General features: G+C 42.3%; 1 protein-coding gene across 1 annotated transcript in view; it reads right to left on the bottom strand.

Annotated features, from left to right (window-relative positions):
- TRPM1 (transient receptor potential cation channel subfamily M member 1) overlaps positions 1–15,240 on the bottom strand; it is a 79,697-nt gene that overhangs the window by 17,931 nt on the left and 46,526 nt on the right. The window contains exons 21-26 of the mRNA XM_033190882.1: positions 13,954–14,205; positions 12,264–12,438; positions 10,665–10,685; positions 9,771–9,915; positions 8,340–8,542; positions 7,246–7,378 (exon numbers count right to left, since the gene is read on the bottom strand). Of these exons, the coding sequence (XP_033046773.1) occupies positions 7,246–7,378; positions 8,340–8,542; positions 9,771–9,915; positions 10,665–10,685; positions 12,264–12,438; positions 13,954–14,205 (929 nt within the window). The remainder of the gene's footprint in view (positions 1–7,245; positions 7,379–8,339; positions 8,543–9,770; positions 9,916–10,664; positions 10,686–12,263; positions 12,439–13,953; positions 14,206–15,240) is intronic.

The raw sequence follows: 15,240 nt of genomic DNA, 5'->3' as shown, positions 1-15,240 counted from the left end.
CGGGGTTTCACCATGTTAGCCAGGATGTCTCGATCTCCTGACCTCGTGATCCGCCCGTCTCGGCCTCCCAAAGTGCTGGGATTACAGGCTTGAGCCACCGCGCCCGGCCCCATCCACTTCTTAATACAGGGCTGTCTTTTACATTTAGTAGTTATAGGAAGAACACCAGGATAAAACCTTGTTGTGCTTACTTACAGAGTTTTTATGTGTGAAAGACTAAATGAAGACTAATCATAAAAGAACAAGACTCATGTCTTTTGTTGTTGTTGTTGTTGTTGAGAGGGAGTCTCACTCTGTCACCCAGGCTGGAGTACAGTGGCGCTATCTTGGCTCACTGCAACCTTCACCTCTCAGGTTCAAGTGATTCTCCTGCCTCAGCCTCCCAAGTGGCTGGGATTACAGATGCCCATCACCACTCCTGGCTAATTTTTGTATTTTTAGTAGAGATGGGGTTTCACCATGTTGGTCAGGTTGGTCTTGAACGCCTGACCTCAAGTGATCCGCCCACCTTGGCCTCCCAAAGTGCTGGGATTACAGGCTTGCGCCACCACGCCTGGCTAATTTTTTTTATTTTTAGTAGAAATGGGGTTTCACGATGTTGACCAGGTTGGTCTTGAACTCCTGAACTCAAGTGATCCACCCCCTTCGGCCTCCCAAAGTGCTGGGATTACAGACATGAGCCACCGCACCCGGCCAAGACTCATGTCTTTCTTCTGGCTTTTTCATTCTTTCTAATAAACAGTATACTGAATAGTTACTAAAAGAATATTAAGCTTTCTGGGATTCTAGCTCTATGCTGCCTCATTTAAATATACCCCAGACTTCCTAGGTTTCTAGAATTCAGGTCATCTAATCATTAGCCTTTTCTGGTTATGTTCTGTTTTCTATTCAGGCCAGATTCTGTGGCTGGCCACAAAGTGAAGCCCTCATTAATAACCTATGTTCTTTCTCCCTTACTTGCAACACATTAGTGCCAATCCCTAACCCCCCACCTATTGCTACCGGGACTCCAGGGCTAAGCAAGGATATTTGGTGCCTGGAGGCAATGTCGTATGTTTATGCTGCCATTTGCAAACACTAGCATCTTTGAGGTCTCTCCACAGACTGGTTCTTGGGCACATGGCCTCCTTCGGCATCCATGCCCTATGTACAGTTGTCTTTCTGTATCCTTGCGTTTCAGCTGTATGGTGTCACCGATGAAGGTCATGGGAACCACAAAGACCTGGCCCAGTACCAAGTGATGTTATCTAATTTAACTTGCATCTTAATTATTCCTGCCAAGTAATCCTGGTTATCTCCTTCCTGCCATAGTTTCCCTGAAAGTGAACTCACTTGACTTGAATACTTCCTACTGGCTTTAAGTCGGTGATGTTGATTGCTGGGGAGGTACACTTTGCCCATGCCCAGTTTTTCTTTCTGTGTGTGTGGACTTTTCATTAGTAATGCTCTGACCTCATTCCAGGCCTTTATTTATTTTGGAGGAGGACTGCTCATTTGGTTGGAGATTGGGGACCAGGACACCCATGCTTGTCTGTCTCTTTATCTCGGTCATCTGGTAGGCTTAGCGTGCAGGCTAACTCTGCCTGTGGGAAGGGAGGCCTGTGGTGGCTGGTGCTGCCTGTGGCTAAGTGAGTATCCCTAATTCTGGGTGAATAGTAGGCAAGAATGAAGCCACACCCTCCAGTACAACTTTTATTACTAATAAAACTGATATTTTTATCTCTATCCTCCTGAAGTCTGCATCTGTCTCTGAATTGGCTTTCAAAGTCAGATCAGGAACAAGGGTGTCATCCACTGGCACATCAAAACTCCAACATTTAATGCCATCCCCTTCCTATTATCCAAGCAACCTTGAACCCTCTGAATTTAGAAGATTAAGGTATTCAGACAGGATCATCCCCAAACGTCTTCCGCATCACTGTACATTTGCCATTCTACAACCTTCTCTACACTGGAGGAATCCTCCACCTCCTTCCTAAGACTGATCTCTCCTTCAGTTCCTCTAGTTACTATCTTGTGTTCTTCTAGGTAGGTCTCCATTACCAGTCACTTCACTTTCTGGTCACATGGGAAAAGGATGCCAAATAAAAAGATTTCAAAGCCACAAATTGCTGATTTCCCATCAAGCCTGCAGGCAATCCAGGATGGAGCGTGATGGCTCATGCCTGTAATCCCAGCACTTTGGGAGGCTAAGGCAGGAGGACTGCTTGAGGCCAGGAGTTCTAGACCAGCCTGGGCAACACAGTGAGATCCTGTATCTACAAAATATACAAAAATTAGCTGGGTGTGGTGATGCACCCCTGTAGCCTCAGCCGCTCAGAAGGCTGAGACAGGAGACTCACTTGAGCCCAGGAATTTGAGGCTGTAGTGAGCTATGATCATCTGACTGTACTCCAGCCTGGGCAACAAAGCAGTACCCAGTCTCTAGAATTGAAAAAAAAAAAAACAAAAACACAAAAACAAGACAAAACACTTTAATCTATATCCACAAATCTGACAAGAAACCACTTAACCCAGAAAGTTTTGGGATAATCAGAAAATGCTATTATAGGTTTAGCTCATCTGAGACCCATAGCTTCTTACGTACAAGGCCAACTACATTTAAAATGTATAATTTATGAGTTGTATCCTGCATATTGTGAAATGTCAGACATTAATAAAATGTATGTAAATTGATGTAGACGATATAAAAAAAGCAAAGAAGAGGCAACGTACCCACATAGATCAAAATCCTATAGTAATATATTTTATAATTTAATATGAAGTTTGGCGTTAAGCTTCCTTGAAGCCATGGAGAAAAGGAAAACACACTGGATGACATAATTCTTGTTGTTTGAGAAAGGAAGTTGGGTCTCAGACAAAATTTTGCCGGGAAAGATTCTTTCTAGCCCAATTGCTCTTGAACCTGTGAACCTGTGATAAGGGACGCTGAACCACAAAGAGAACAGTGTGCTTCATAGTGGATCTGCAGAAGACACCGATAGCCTCAAAGCTCCCAATGATAAGGACTCATGTTGCCAAATACTCTCCTGGAGCAATGAGGACAGAACACATGGGTTGACGAGGTCTACTTTGGCCATGCTGCCAGAAGTTGACCAGACAGGGTGGCCCATGCCCGTAATCCCAGCACTTTGGAAGGCTGAGGCAGGAGGATAGCTTGAGCCCAGGAGTTTGAGACCAGCCTGGGCAACATAGTGAGACCCTGTCTCTACAAATACTAATAAAAAAGGAGTTGTCTATAAAATGTTGTTATCCCACCAGCCCTCATGGCTCTCTGATGTTATCCCTTTCAGCAAAAAGAAGGTCCCAACACCAACACTTGTTATCCTTCCTGTGGCACAATCCTTTGGCTCTTGAGTCTGTTCCTACTTCCTTGTAGTAAAACCAGGGTCCTGAACCTGGAGGGAGCATAGTTGGTTTCCTTTTTGACATTCCAGGAGGGAACTCATTGAGGATGGAATAGAAATTTATATTCGAATCAGGAGAAAAGCTTTTAAGTCATTCATTCATTCAAAAAAAATCTCGAGGCTGAGGCAGGATTGCTGAGGCCAGGAGTTTGAGACCAGCCTGGGCAACACAGTGAGGCTTCCTCTCCACTAAAATTTAAAAAAAAGAAAAAAGATAGAAAAATTAGCTGGGCGTGGTGGCGCATACATGGATTCCCAGCTACTTTGGAGGCTGATAGGGAAGGCTCGCTTAAGCCCAGAAGGTTGCGGCTGTGGTGAGACCTGATTGTGCCACTGCACTGGGCACAGAGCGAGACCCTGTCAAAAATAAAAAAATAAAAAAAAGGCTCGCTCCTACTATGTGGAGGTGTGTAGGCTCTAGGTGTATCATGGTGGGCAAAAACCAGACATGGCCCTGCCTTCAGGCAGCTTAAGGCCCGAGGGTCCTGACCTAGTCTAAGGTGTGAGGTGGTGAAGTCTCCCATAAGAAATTGGCATTTGGGCAGAGATCCAAGGAAGAGGAGCAGGGAAGGAGGTGAGGTGCGTCAGACGAGGGCACAGCCCATGCAGAGCCCCCTGTGGCAGGAAGGAAGCAGTGCTTGGAGGAAATGAAAGAAGGCTGAGAAATGGAATACAGAGCATGAAGGAAAAGATAGTCCAGGGCAAAGCTGGAGGGAGGGCAGGGCCTTGCAGGCCTCAGGACAGTGGGGGCCACAGAGGGCTTTTCAGGAGAGCCAGTGCAGGAGGGAACAGGACGCCCTGAGAGCTGGCAGTGTTACATGGATTGAAAGAGCAGAAATAATATGGAGAGCTCAGGTAGGGGCGGCTATAGGAATGGAAGTGGAAAATGATGGAAGCCTGTACTAGGTGCGTTGGGGTAGGGATGGAAAAAATAAGTGAACCAGGATGTATTCATGAGGGGAAGTAAACAGAACTTGATGATTGTTAGTGAAGAAGAGGGAGGTGCCACAATGATTTGCCAGTTTGCTAATTGAGCTTAATGGCGATGCCATTCACAGACACTAGAGTCCAAGTTTGGGAGGAGAACCCTGACAGCAGGGCCCCTAAGACATCTAAGTGGGCATGCTTGGTAGGACTTGGGGTTAAATATCCTCCTGCAACCCGGTGTTGTGTCAATCAATGCTGAATCGTATTGCAAATCTCATTGTAGGACTGAATGTTGGATCTTACAAACTGTTGAAACTTTATGATAAAAAAAATGGTTAAGGCCGGGCGCGGTGGCTCAAGCCTGTAATCCCAGCACTTTGGGAGGCCGAGACGGGCGGATCACGAGGTCAGGAGATCGAGACCATCCTGGCTAACACGGTGAAACCCCGTCTCTATTAAAAATACAAAAAACTAGCCGGACGAGGTGGCGGGCGCCTGTAGTCCCAGCTACTCCGGAGGCTGAGGCAGGAGAATGGCGTAAAACCCGGGAGGCGGAGCTTGCAGTGAGCTGAGATCCGGCCACTGCACTCCAGCCCGGGCGAAAGAGCAAGACTCCGTCTCAAAAAAAAAAAAAAAAAAAAAAAAAAAAAGGTTAAATTGTTAGCATTTTATAGGTAAATTTCAAAGCTTAAGAAAGAATCTTGAATTTGGTTTCTGCAAAGAAGCACTAAAAGCACCCTGCGTGGAGGAGAATGATTAATGGGTACCCATCCTGTGTGAACACGTTTATAAAATTGAGTCACGAGAATCAGTAGCTCAGCTCTGAAAGCTACCAAGACAACAGGGAGACAAGGCATGGGCTGACATGCTCCTAACCAGACCCTACACACTGAATGGTGGTGGTGAAGACACCACCGAGAGAAGAGCAGGAAAATCATCAAATGGGAAATGGTGATGCAGAAAATAAAACTAATTTTATATAGAACGAATATTAAAGAAATGGCAGAAATGCCTGAGTACTTCAAGTTTGAGTTTTAAAGTAGTCACAGGTACCCAAAATTAGGTACAAATAGTTTTATTTCCATCCTCCCACATTATCCCTTGCTTCTCAGCTGGCCTGGCTAAGAGGGAAGGAAAACTCCCTTCTCCTCAAGCCGCCTCCTCTTTCTGTCTTGGGCATTCACCTGTGAGTCAGCCTAGACAAGGCCAAGGGAAACGGAGGGGCAAGAATGTGCTCCCATCACTCCTGGGATCTCAGCCGAGGGAAACAGGAAGCAGCATGTTTTCTCTGCCCTACACACTTTCATCCCTATTACGTGTGCACAGAGCCCCCAGAGAAAAATGCAATTTGGTAGTGACCTGATAACCACATTCTTGGCGCTTTGGTCCAAGAATGGTAAAAATCCAAGGAATGCCGGGGAAGGGAGAGGGGGAGGCAGAGCAAAACAAAACACAATCTCCACTGTAAATGACTGGTTAAAATTACATTCAAGTTAATGTCTAACTAAAAAGTGGAAATTTGACTATCTACATGGGGTGCCTTATCTTTCCCATGAAGAAATAATTTTTATACCTTGAAAGTTTAGCAATTACTGTTAAAATATCAAAGAAACATTTCAAAGTTTTATTAAAAATTTACCTTGGTAAGGAAGAAAGGTGGTGCAGGTAACCCTAGAGTTTAGCTGGTTGGATATGGTTGGGTCACAAGGTGACTGGGTCTAGGAGGGAACCAGGAGCAGGGACCCACAGTTGCCATCTCCCCTCCTGTGGGCTGGGGCAGAGGTCACTGGCCTGAACATGCGCCAGGGGGACCTACGGTGCATCTATGAATTCTGTTGTAATTGTTTGGGAACTGTCAGCTTCAATATCTTTTTGAAGTCCCACCCTGTTTTTATGGCTCTCAATGTGTCTATTAGGAAACTTTAATTCTGTGTACTCAAGGATAGAAAGCAGAGCTAGGCATGGCTCTTCTGAGCTCATCCTTCTGGCCACCTTGTCACTGAAACCCTTTCGAACAGTGTGTTATCAGTCACCAAGATCTTTAGCAAGCTGAAAATGCTTTTAGTACATGATAAAGGCTCTCAAAACTTACATGATAAAAAGTGCAGACAGTGAAGGTCAATTGCTCCTGTCTACCCTTTGCCAGTTGCTCTTTCCCAGCTTAGGATAGAGCAATACTACGAAGTTTGGGAAATGTCACCATTTCTGTCCCTCCCGACCTGACTTCATTTACTCATTCATTGATTCACACATTCTGCATTCATTCACTCTGCATTTATTAAGCATTACCGCGGAGATGAGGCTGACCTTGCTGGGTACTGAGGATGTCAAGGTGTCTGAAAGACAGACCCTGCCCTAGTTTGGCGGCTCCCACCCTCATGGGGCCAGACACCTCACCCCCAACCCTGCACCCCACCCCTCCCAGTTCCCACTCTCAGGGGAGGCCCAGGAGGGAGCCTTTGCCTCTGCCCTGTGAGGCTGGGAAAGGTGTTGCCAAGGTGCAGCAAGCAGCTAGGCAGGATGAGGAGGGCAGTCCCCTGGGGAGGACCACACTCGCAAAGGGAAGTTAGGAGCAAGAGCTGGGAGAAAGATGGCTTTCTATAGCTTCCATTAACCTTGCAGAAACCCCTTCCCACTTTGGGGTAGGGGGTGAAGGTAGTCAAGAACTGTTAGGTTTTCTTTTGGCCAGGGATATTTGCAATAAATGTCATTCCCTTCTATATCCAATGCACAGTCATTACCTAGGAACTTCCTCACTATTTCGTGGAAACCCCGTTAAAACTTAAAGTTTAAATAAAACATGAGAACTCGGAGTGCATGTTTAAATGAACTCTGGCATCCCTCATGGAGTGGGGCGCCCGAGTCGGCAAACCCTTGGCCCGCGGGCCGGCCGTGGGGACGCCACACGAACCTCTCAGAAGTGACCCGGATGCGCTCGTCGCTGGACGACTGCTGCTCATCCTCCTTCTCCCGGAAGTGCTCCTGCACACACTGCTCCTCGAACTCGTGCAGCCTCTTCAGCTCCTCGTCGCTAAGGAAGAGCTCTGTGTGAAGGGAGAAGTGTCGGCCACGTGAAAAACAGGAAGAATCAGTTTCGTGGCGTCAATGTGAATTTCACAGCCCCACTTTAATTAAACTCTCTACTCTGCCATTCCTAAGGCAGTTTGCCACTACTCCAATTGGTTTTTATCCAAAAAGGAGTTGTCATACGCCCCAACCCTCTATCAGTTGGAGCCAAACGGCCCGCTTTTAAACATAAAAAAAAAAAAAATCACATTTACTGGGAAAGTAAAGCCAAGTAATATTTCCTGAAAAACTTTTTGCACTTATTTTTATGAATAGAGTCAAACGTGTAGCATTATTTTCTCATTTTCTTTCTTTTTTTTTTTTTTTTGTTGAGACAGAGTCTCGCTCTGTGGCCCAGGCTGGAGTGCAGTGGCCGGATCTCAGCTCACTGCAAGCTCCGCCTCCCGGGTTTATGCCATTCTCCTGCCTCAGCCTCCCGAGTAGCTGGAACTACAGGCGCCCACCACCTCGCCCAGCTAGTTTTTTGTATTTTTTAGTAGAGACGGGGTTTCACCGTGTTAGCCAGGATGGTCTCGATTTCCTGACCTCGTGATCCACCTGTTTCGGCCTCCCAAAGTGCTGGGATTACAGGCTTGAGCCACCGCGCCCGGCCTCTCATTTTCTTTAGATGCAACAAATTAAGACGTTTTGAAAGGAGCATTCAATTTATACAGAAATTTATAGAGTAGAGTTATTTTAGAGAATTAGCTCAACTTCTAATCTCCATGAGCTGGCTTTCCTAATATCGATTACTAACAAATTAACGAAACTAGAAAAAAATGGATACAAAGTGAGAAGCCTTTTGAAAAGAACAGCAGTTGGACTGAGTGTGGTGCTTTTCACAAAAGCAAGTAGTTGAGTGAGATTTCTGTGAGGATGTCCAATTAGAACACTATTTTGAAATCAGCCCAACTTAGAAATGAAGAGCCCTGCACATACTCAATCCACGATCCCGTTCCTCTTGGTCCCCTTCTCTCTTTTTCCTGCAGCGGCCGCTGAGACGCATAATGATGATATAGATGTGGCTTAAAATGATCATAGGTGGGGGCAGGACTGGCCTGTCATGAAATGTCATAATCAGCTGATATCGCTGGAACTTCCACACCTGGTTGGATATTGATTTTACTTCAAAGAAGGTATTGCTTTAAAAAGAATACATTTTTACAGTTAGTTATATTACTTTTTATAGTGATTTCCCAGAGCAGTCAGAGTTACTCACATTTAAATGAAAATACTCAATGAGATGGCCTTTTAGTGCCCTTTAGCACTGATTCCTTGATTATTCAATCTTTTGGTTTATCCATCAATGTGGACTGTCTGTACTTAAGGACACTGTACTCATAAATAACTAAGTTTAATAAATTGCTATGTACTACTTTCTTGAAAAACCACACCACAGTCTACTCATATACTCAGGAAATTTAATTTCCTATATGTAGAGGTATAAGCCATTTAACTAAACGTTTTCACATGTTTAAACTTTCAATTCAGTCTAACAGGTAGATTACTACTTTTTTTTTTCAACTGAATTAATTAGCTATTGTACTTATTTGATTGAAGTTTCGTTATTTTGGACATGGGGTAGGTACAATCTTTGTCTTATTTTACTTATTTTACTTATTTACTTCCAACAGGAAGCAATAAGTGCATGATTTCATTGTCTACCAATACTGGGACCTTAGGAAAGCCAGTTACCTTCCCTGACTTAGTTTTCTCATCTCTCAAGCCGGAAGTTTGGACCAGGTTTTCTCCAATGCCCTGTTCAATTCTAAGATTGCATATTTCTGTGAAGGATTTTTCCCTCTATATTTTTCATCTTAGAAGCTAACATTTTTTTCAGTGTTTATTGAGCATGGTCAACATACTCAACACAACATGCCAAACAGGCAGGTTTTATAAGAAACTTGATTTAATCCTTTAAGCCATTTTTTTTTCCTTAGGCCATTTTATCTTCTATTCTATAAATGATCAGAAAAAAAAATGCTTTACCTAGTATTACAGTAATTGTAACAGCTTATGAAACTAATATTGCCTTTTGCACCTCTACTGATGAATGAAAAGCATGACTTGATCAAATCTTCTGTACCCCAGGAGACTTTCATCTAAGAAAATATTTTCATTAGATTAAAATACACACTAAAGTGTTAAAATACTAACCAAGATTAAATTTAAATGTATTTGTCAACTTGATTTATAAATACATTAAGACTGATTAAGTTTGAACAAAGAGACTGCAAAAATTGGATCTACTTAAAAACCCTAAAGAAATTATCTGCAAATATATTAGTATCTTGGGAGAGTTCTGAGATTAAATGGAAAATCTGTACAGTAATAAATAATAAGCATGTGCTCATCGGCTGTGACACGTACTTGAACACAGCAATCAGCAGGTTCACCAGCAGGATGTTGGCGACCAGTAGGTAGCATGCCATGAGTGCTGGCGTGAGCCAGGCACCGGGGATACAGGGAGGAAGCCGCTTGCCTTCCTCATCATATAGGTTCTCACCACAAGGAGCTGAAAGAAAAAAATTGTTTTGTGCTTGCTTTTTACATATGATGAAAAGGATAAATATCTCTTACATATGTTTTTCAATACCTATTTCTTTTTTAAAATGATTTTTTCTTATTTCATAAGCAATATTTTTCCATGGGAAAAAATAAACTCATGCAAAGAAAAAGGTCAGAAACTCATATCTGCACTCAGAGATAGTCATTCTTTGTTATATTTCTAAACATTTTCCCATTTCTTTATTGTGGCTTTCAAATACAAAAGTCTTCATTTTTAAGCAGACAAATGTATCTTTATGTTTTTTCCCTGTATTGTTATCCATTTGAAAGTCATTGTGGCTTCTAATTATTTAACATTAGCTTATGTTGTCTTCTGGTTGTTTTCTTGGTTTCATTGACACATTAAATTTGAAAATATTTTTGTTATGTCGTATGGGTTAGGGATTCCCTCTACTTCCCAAATTGTTTAATCAACTGTTTTGGTGCCGTGTTTGAAAAATAATCTTTTCCCCCTCTCCTCATTTGAAATGCAACTTTTTATCACAGGGGGTCTATTTCGCCCCTAAAAAAATTAGGGTGATCCCAACAGTGAATATGTGGTTCTCTTTACTTTTTACTGACAGTTTAAAAAGTACTAGCACCAAAACACAAGAGAAGTATTTGAAAACAGTTTAAGACTACTAGTAATCAGCTAAGGAAAAGGTAATTAAGAAACACATTCCATAGACTAGAATAATCAATTCCATGTAAACTTACGATTAATTTCCATGGCGTAGACTACGTAACGATTGGAAAGCAGGATTTTTGTTTTGTTTTGACAGGAGGGGAGGAAAGAAAATAATATGGTTGAGAGAAAAGTAAAACAAGTGACTTAACAACATAACTGTTTTGCTGTGAAGAAATACAAATATTTTAAGCTTGGGAATTATTGATTCACACTTAGAAACAGTGATCTATTTAGAAGAATTACATACATTAATAATTCTAGAAAATATATATCATGGATATTTATTTTACCATATGTCATAAACAAGAGCAAAAGCTCACTAGTTAAGAATATTGTGAAAAAGACATGCTACTGGCAGATGATCAGGTAACCAATCACACGTTCCCTATATTCCACCACAAACACCTCATAAGCCCAAATAACTACAAAATTATTAGTTAAAAGAACAAGAATCAAAAACCTACATTTAATTATGTTACTGAGAATAGCACAGCCTAAAGTTTACCTGTTTATCTTCTCTCATAACCCAATTTAATGAAAAAAAAAAAGTCCAACAATAAAACTACTACAGTTTATGCCTGGAATCCAGGGACTTTTAACATGTATGTATGTCGACCTAAACTAATATTCTTTTGAAACCAAATTAGATTTTTATGTTCTGGCTTACCAATCTACTAACACACTTCAGTAGTTGACTTTGCAATACTTGCAATAATGATATGGTCAGAATGACATTACAAAAGTTAGAAGCTACTGCATGAGCTGGTTATTGTCTAAACTGGAGGCAGTAGATATACACTGACCACCCTACATTCTATATGAGAGGAAGATAATACAAACTTTCTATTCCCAAATAGCAGAGCTCTGGAAGTAGCAACATGTTATTATGACTGATGCTTTATGATAAATTACAACATGCAAATGAAAATGTTGGTCCTGAAATGGAAATGGGACTAAAAGTGCCTCCTTCATTGGCAGAACATTTATTCAACTGTCATGGTGAAATAGGTACAAGAACATTTGAGCTTTACATTCCTTCAATCCAGAAGACACCAGCTCAGCCAGCAGAGGACCTGGCCCTACATTCCCCAGAAATCTGTGCAGGATCATAGCCCATTTCCTCTACTAACATCCAGATTATTTTTGATAATACAAAATAGCACTCTAGTAGTGAAGATGAAATGGGTAGCTATGTGGAAAATGGGCTCTGATGACTTGAAGAAGAGGATGGTGGGACGTACCAGTTACTCTGCCCTGTTCACTAGTTCATTCTACTGGAAAACACTACCAGCCTTATCCCGGGGTGGGAAGATACTGGGTTGAAGAAAAACTAGGCTATTGGCATTAGAACTGCATTCATGTGACAGGATGTCCATCAGGTCCAGTTCAAGGGAAGTGAGACTCTTTTGGAATTCTAGTGAATTATTTTTAGAATAAAAGAAATGACTGATGTCTGAAAATCCATGTTCCATAATTTGTTCTTATTTCTTTGTAAAATAATTTGATGCCTATGGTGGAGTGACAAATATTTTTTATTTCCAAATTAATACATGCTCTTCCATTAATTTGGAACTGATCATCCGCCTCAGAAGCAGGGAAGAGAATCTTACTATGAATTCTACTCTTACGGTCTATCTGGTCTGCAAACACCTCTCCATAGATCATCCAGTAGGGCATGTAGAAGATATTTCGGGCCAGTTTCCAAGAAGGCTTCTCCTCTGGATGCAGAATGGCTTGACGGGCTACTCCAAAACTCATGAGCACGACCAGCATGATGACCACAAAGTACAGCATGTCGATCATCTGAGTAAGGAGAACGTTTGTCTCTCACTGTCTTGGCTCATGGGCCAAGTTCACCCTGGCTCATTATATTGCTCTCTCCAATTAAGCACTTCACAAATTCTTAATTAGGATGAAGAAAGCCTCTTTCCCTTCCTCCCTTCCCATCCCTGGGAAGGGTTTTTCCTACTCCGTGCAATGCTTTATGCCTAGAATGTCTTCTAGAACATTGCTATCCTCATCTGCTCTTCATCCTTCTTGCTTCTCCTCTGTTGTTGCCCATAAACACATGTACCTTAGTAACTAAAACTGCAAATGGAGAAAGGGAAGAATTGTGAGAAAAGATGGGAGTCTGTAAGGGATACTAAGGAGTAAGAGGAGGAGATACCTAAGGAAATAAAACAATAATGAATTGAGAGTGTAGACCAACATTTATTCATTCACTACACAAGTGCTGAGTAGTTACAGTGAGCAATGTCCTGGTTACTGTGGATACTAAACTGGTATAATTCCTAATTTTGAACATCCCTTGTTCAAGATGGAGGCCCTTGCTGGAATTTACTAAAATGTATATCCCTTAGCTCAAAACCACTTGCCCTGTAAAGAATCCTTCCTAAATGTAGGCAGCTTGCTTTCTTCTTGCACCAGTCCTAACACTGAGGCTCTTTTAGGTAATGTAAGGATGACCTGCTGGTTCATTTTCAGTTTCATATTCTCTGGCCTGTTCTGGAGTATAAGTCATCATGGTCTAATCACATGAACTTCCTGTATTCACTCCAGGCCAGAGTGAATGAGCTGAAGATCATCTGGAGTACAGGTTGGGAATTGGCCTTGGGCTCCCTTTGTCTCTGGCTTCTACCACATGTTAGGAGGTTATAAATCAGGCAGGTTTTTTTTTTTTTTTTTTGGCCATATGTGCATTCTGAAGGGGATGTAGTCTGATAGAACATCAAATCCATGTCCCTATACTAAAGAATGCTGAAAATATGTTTCCAGCCATCAACAAGTAAATATTTTGAGACATCTATTTTGCTACTGAATTCCTATTGTATCAAAAATCAATGTTCTCTTATGTCCTGGGAAAGTGAAGTAAGCTCTTATAAAAAAAAGGAGGCTATTTTCTTTAATGTTGCTGTCAAAATAGGCTCATTAATAATAAATCAGAAGGAATAAAAAGCAAAAGTAATTAGTCATCCTACAGTTGAAATATGGTATGGAAGAAGGAAGACAGTATATATTGAGTACCTGATATATATTGAGAGAGATATGTATGCATATGTGTGTGTATACACACTATATATGTATATATGTTATGTATATATACACAGTAGGCCCTCAACTCATGTTTTTCTATCGGATTTTATTAAGTTATCAACATGTAGGAGAACTGTGTATCTTAAAGCAAAGAATATTTCCTTTAAAAGTCCAACCGCAAAAGAAAAACCAAATGAAATTGAAGGAAGCCATGCCCAAGGCCTGTTCTTATGCCCTAACCACAGCCAAAGTCTCTCTGGATACCCATAGGATGCCATTACTAACCATCTTTCCAATCATCATCACGTATGGCCCCAGATACTTGTTGACACCAAAGATGTCCAGGACACGGATGTACCAGAAGATGATATCCACACAGTAGATCACCCGGCCATAGCCCATGTAGGGCTGGTTCTGTAGGCGAAGAATTGCTCCAATCATGAATGTGGAAATGGCCACGAGATCTGTGATGTTCCAGTACTCCTGAAGCCAAACTTTGATTTTCTGGCTGAGTTTGCCTGGTTCTGACATGAGGATCTGAAAACAAATCCCAGAGAACAATAAACTGAGATGCCGTATTAGAAGTCTTGTCTTAGAATATTGGAATGATAAGACTCGTGGAACACTCCAGGGCATATTCTGGCCCCTTTCCTACTCAAAACCTCTAAACACTCTTCTTCTCAGGCAGAGAGAGATATCTAGAAAGGGAAATTCCATGGGATCCTCCCTATTCTTAGATTCAGGGTTTTAGAAACTCAGGAAATGCCTTCTAAATTATGTCCTTCTGGCTGTAATTAAAGCAGCTGCATTTTGATTTCTTTTTTAATTATCTGGACACGTGCCTGTTACTCCACATTCCAGAGTCACACAGGACGAAAACTCTAGAGCACAGATGAGCCCCACGTGGCCCCACAGAGGGGCAGTCCACCCAGTGGAGATGGCAGAACGGGGCTAGGAAATGTTTTGATTTGGCAAAATTCCTTTGCAACTTAGACATGAGAAATTACGGGAAAGTTAGACCAGGTTTTCCCCTACTTGAGATATTATCCTTTCAAAATCACTGCTGCTTAAGGGGAGACTTCCACAGAGTAAAATGGAAGATATTTAGCAAGCAGCACGCACACGCGCAGAGCCTTCCCAATGGCACAGCTGTCTGTGGTGCCACTCTGGGGTGGAGGGTTGCCGTGCCAGGTGGTACCCCTTCAGTTGCAGAGGTCTTGGGGATCTCTGTGGTAGGATGGGGCAGTGGTTATCTATCAGCCCACACAGAAGGGATTCATTAGTTTAACAACCCGTGCACACCAGCTGATGGCCGCCCTCTCTCTCCTATAACTGGGGGCAGGTTGCTGGAATAAAGAACAGTGTCTTGGTGTACGGTGGATCCTCAGCAAGGTCATGACGGCACAGTGATGGGAAAGCAGGCTGCTCAGGAAATCCCAGTTGCAGCACCTGCAGAATTTGAAGGAAGCCCAGCTAGAAAAGGAACAGTAGTAGAAGGTGGCATGTATAATTTTGGATTCAGTGCTCTTTTGGTTTTTCAGGCTCTAGTCCGATGCCATCAGATTCCCTCTA

Source organism: Trachypithecus francoisi, unplaced genomic scaffold, assembly GCF_009764315.1.
Source record: "Trachypithecus francoisi isolate TF-2019V2 unplaced genomic scaffold, Tfra_2.0 Lachesis_group3, whole genome shotgun sequence".
Classification (NCBI taxonomy): Eukaryota; Metazoa; Chordata; class Mammalia; order Primates; family Cercopithecidae; genus Trachypithecus; species Trachypithecus francoisi.
This window is presented reverse-complemented; position numbering and strand designations above follow the sequence as displayed.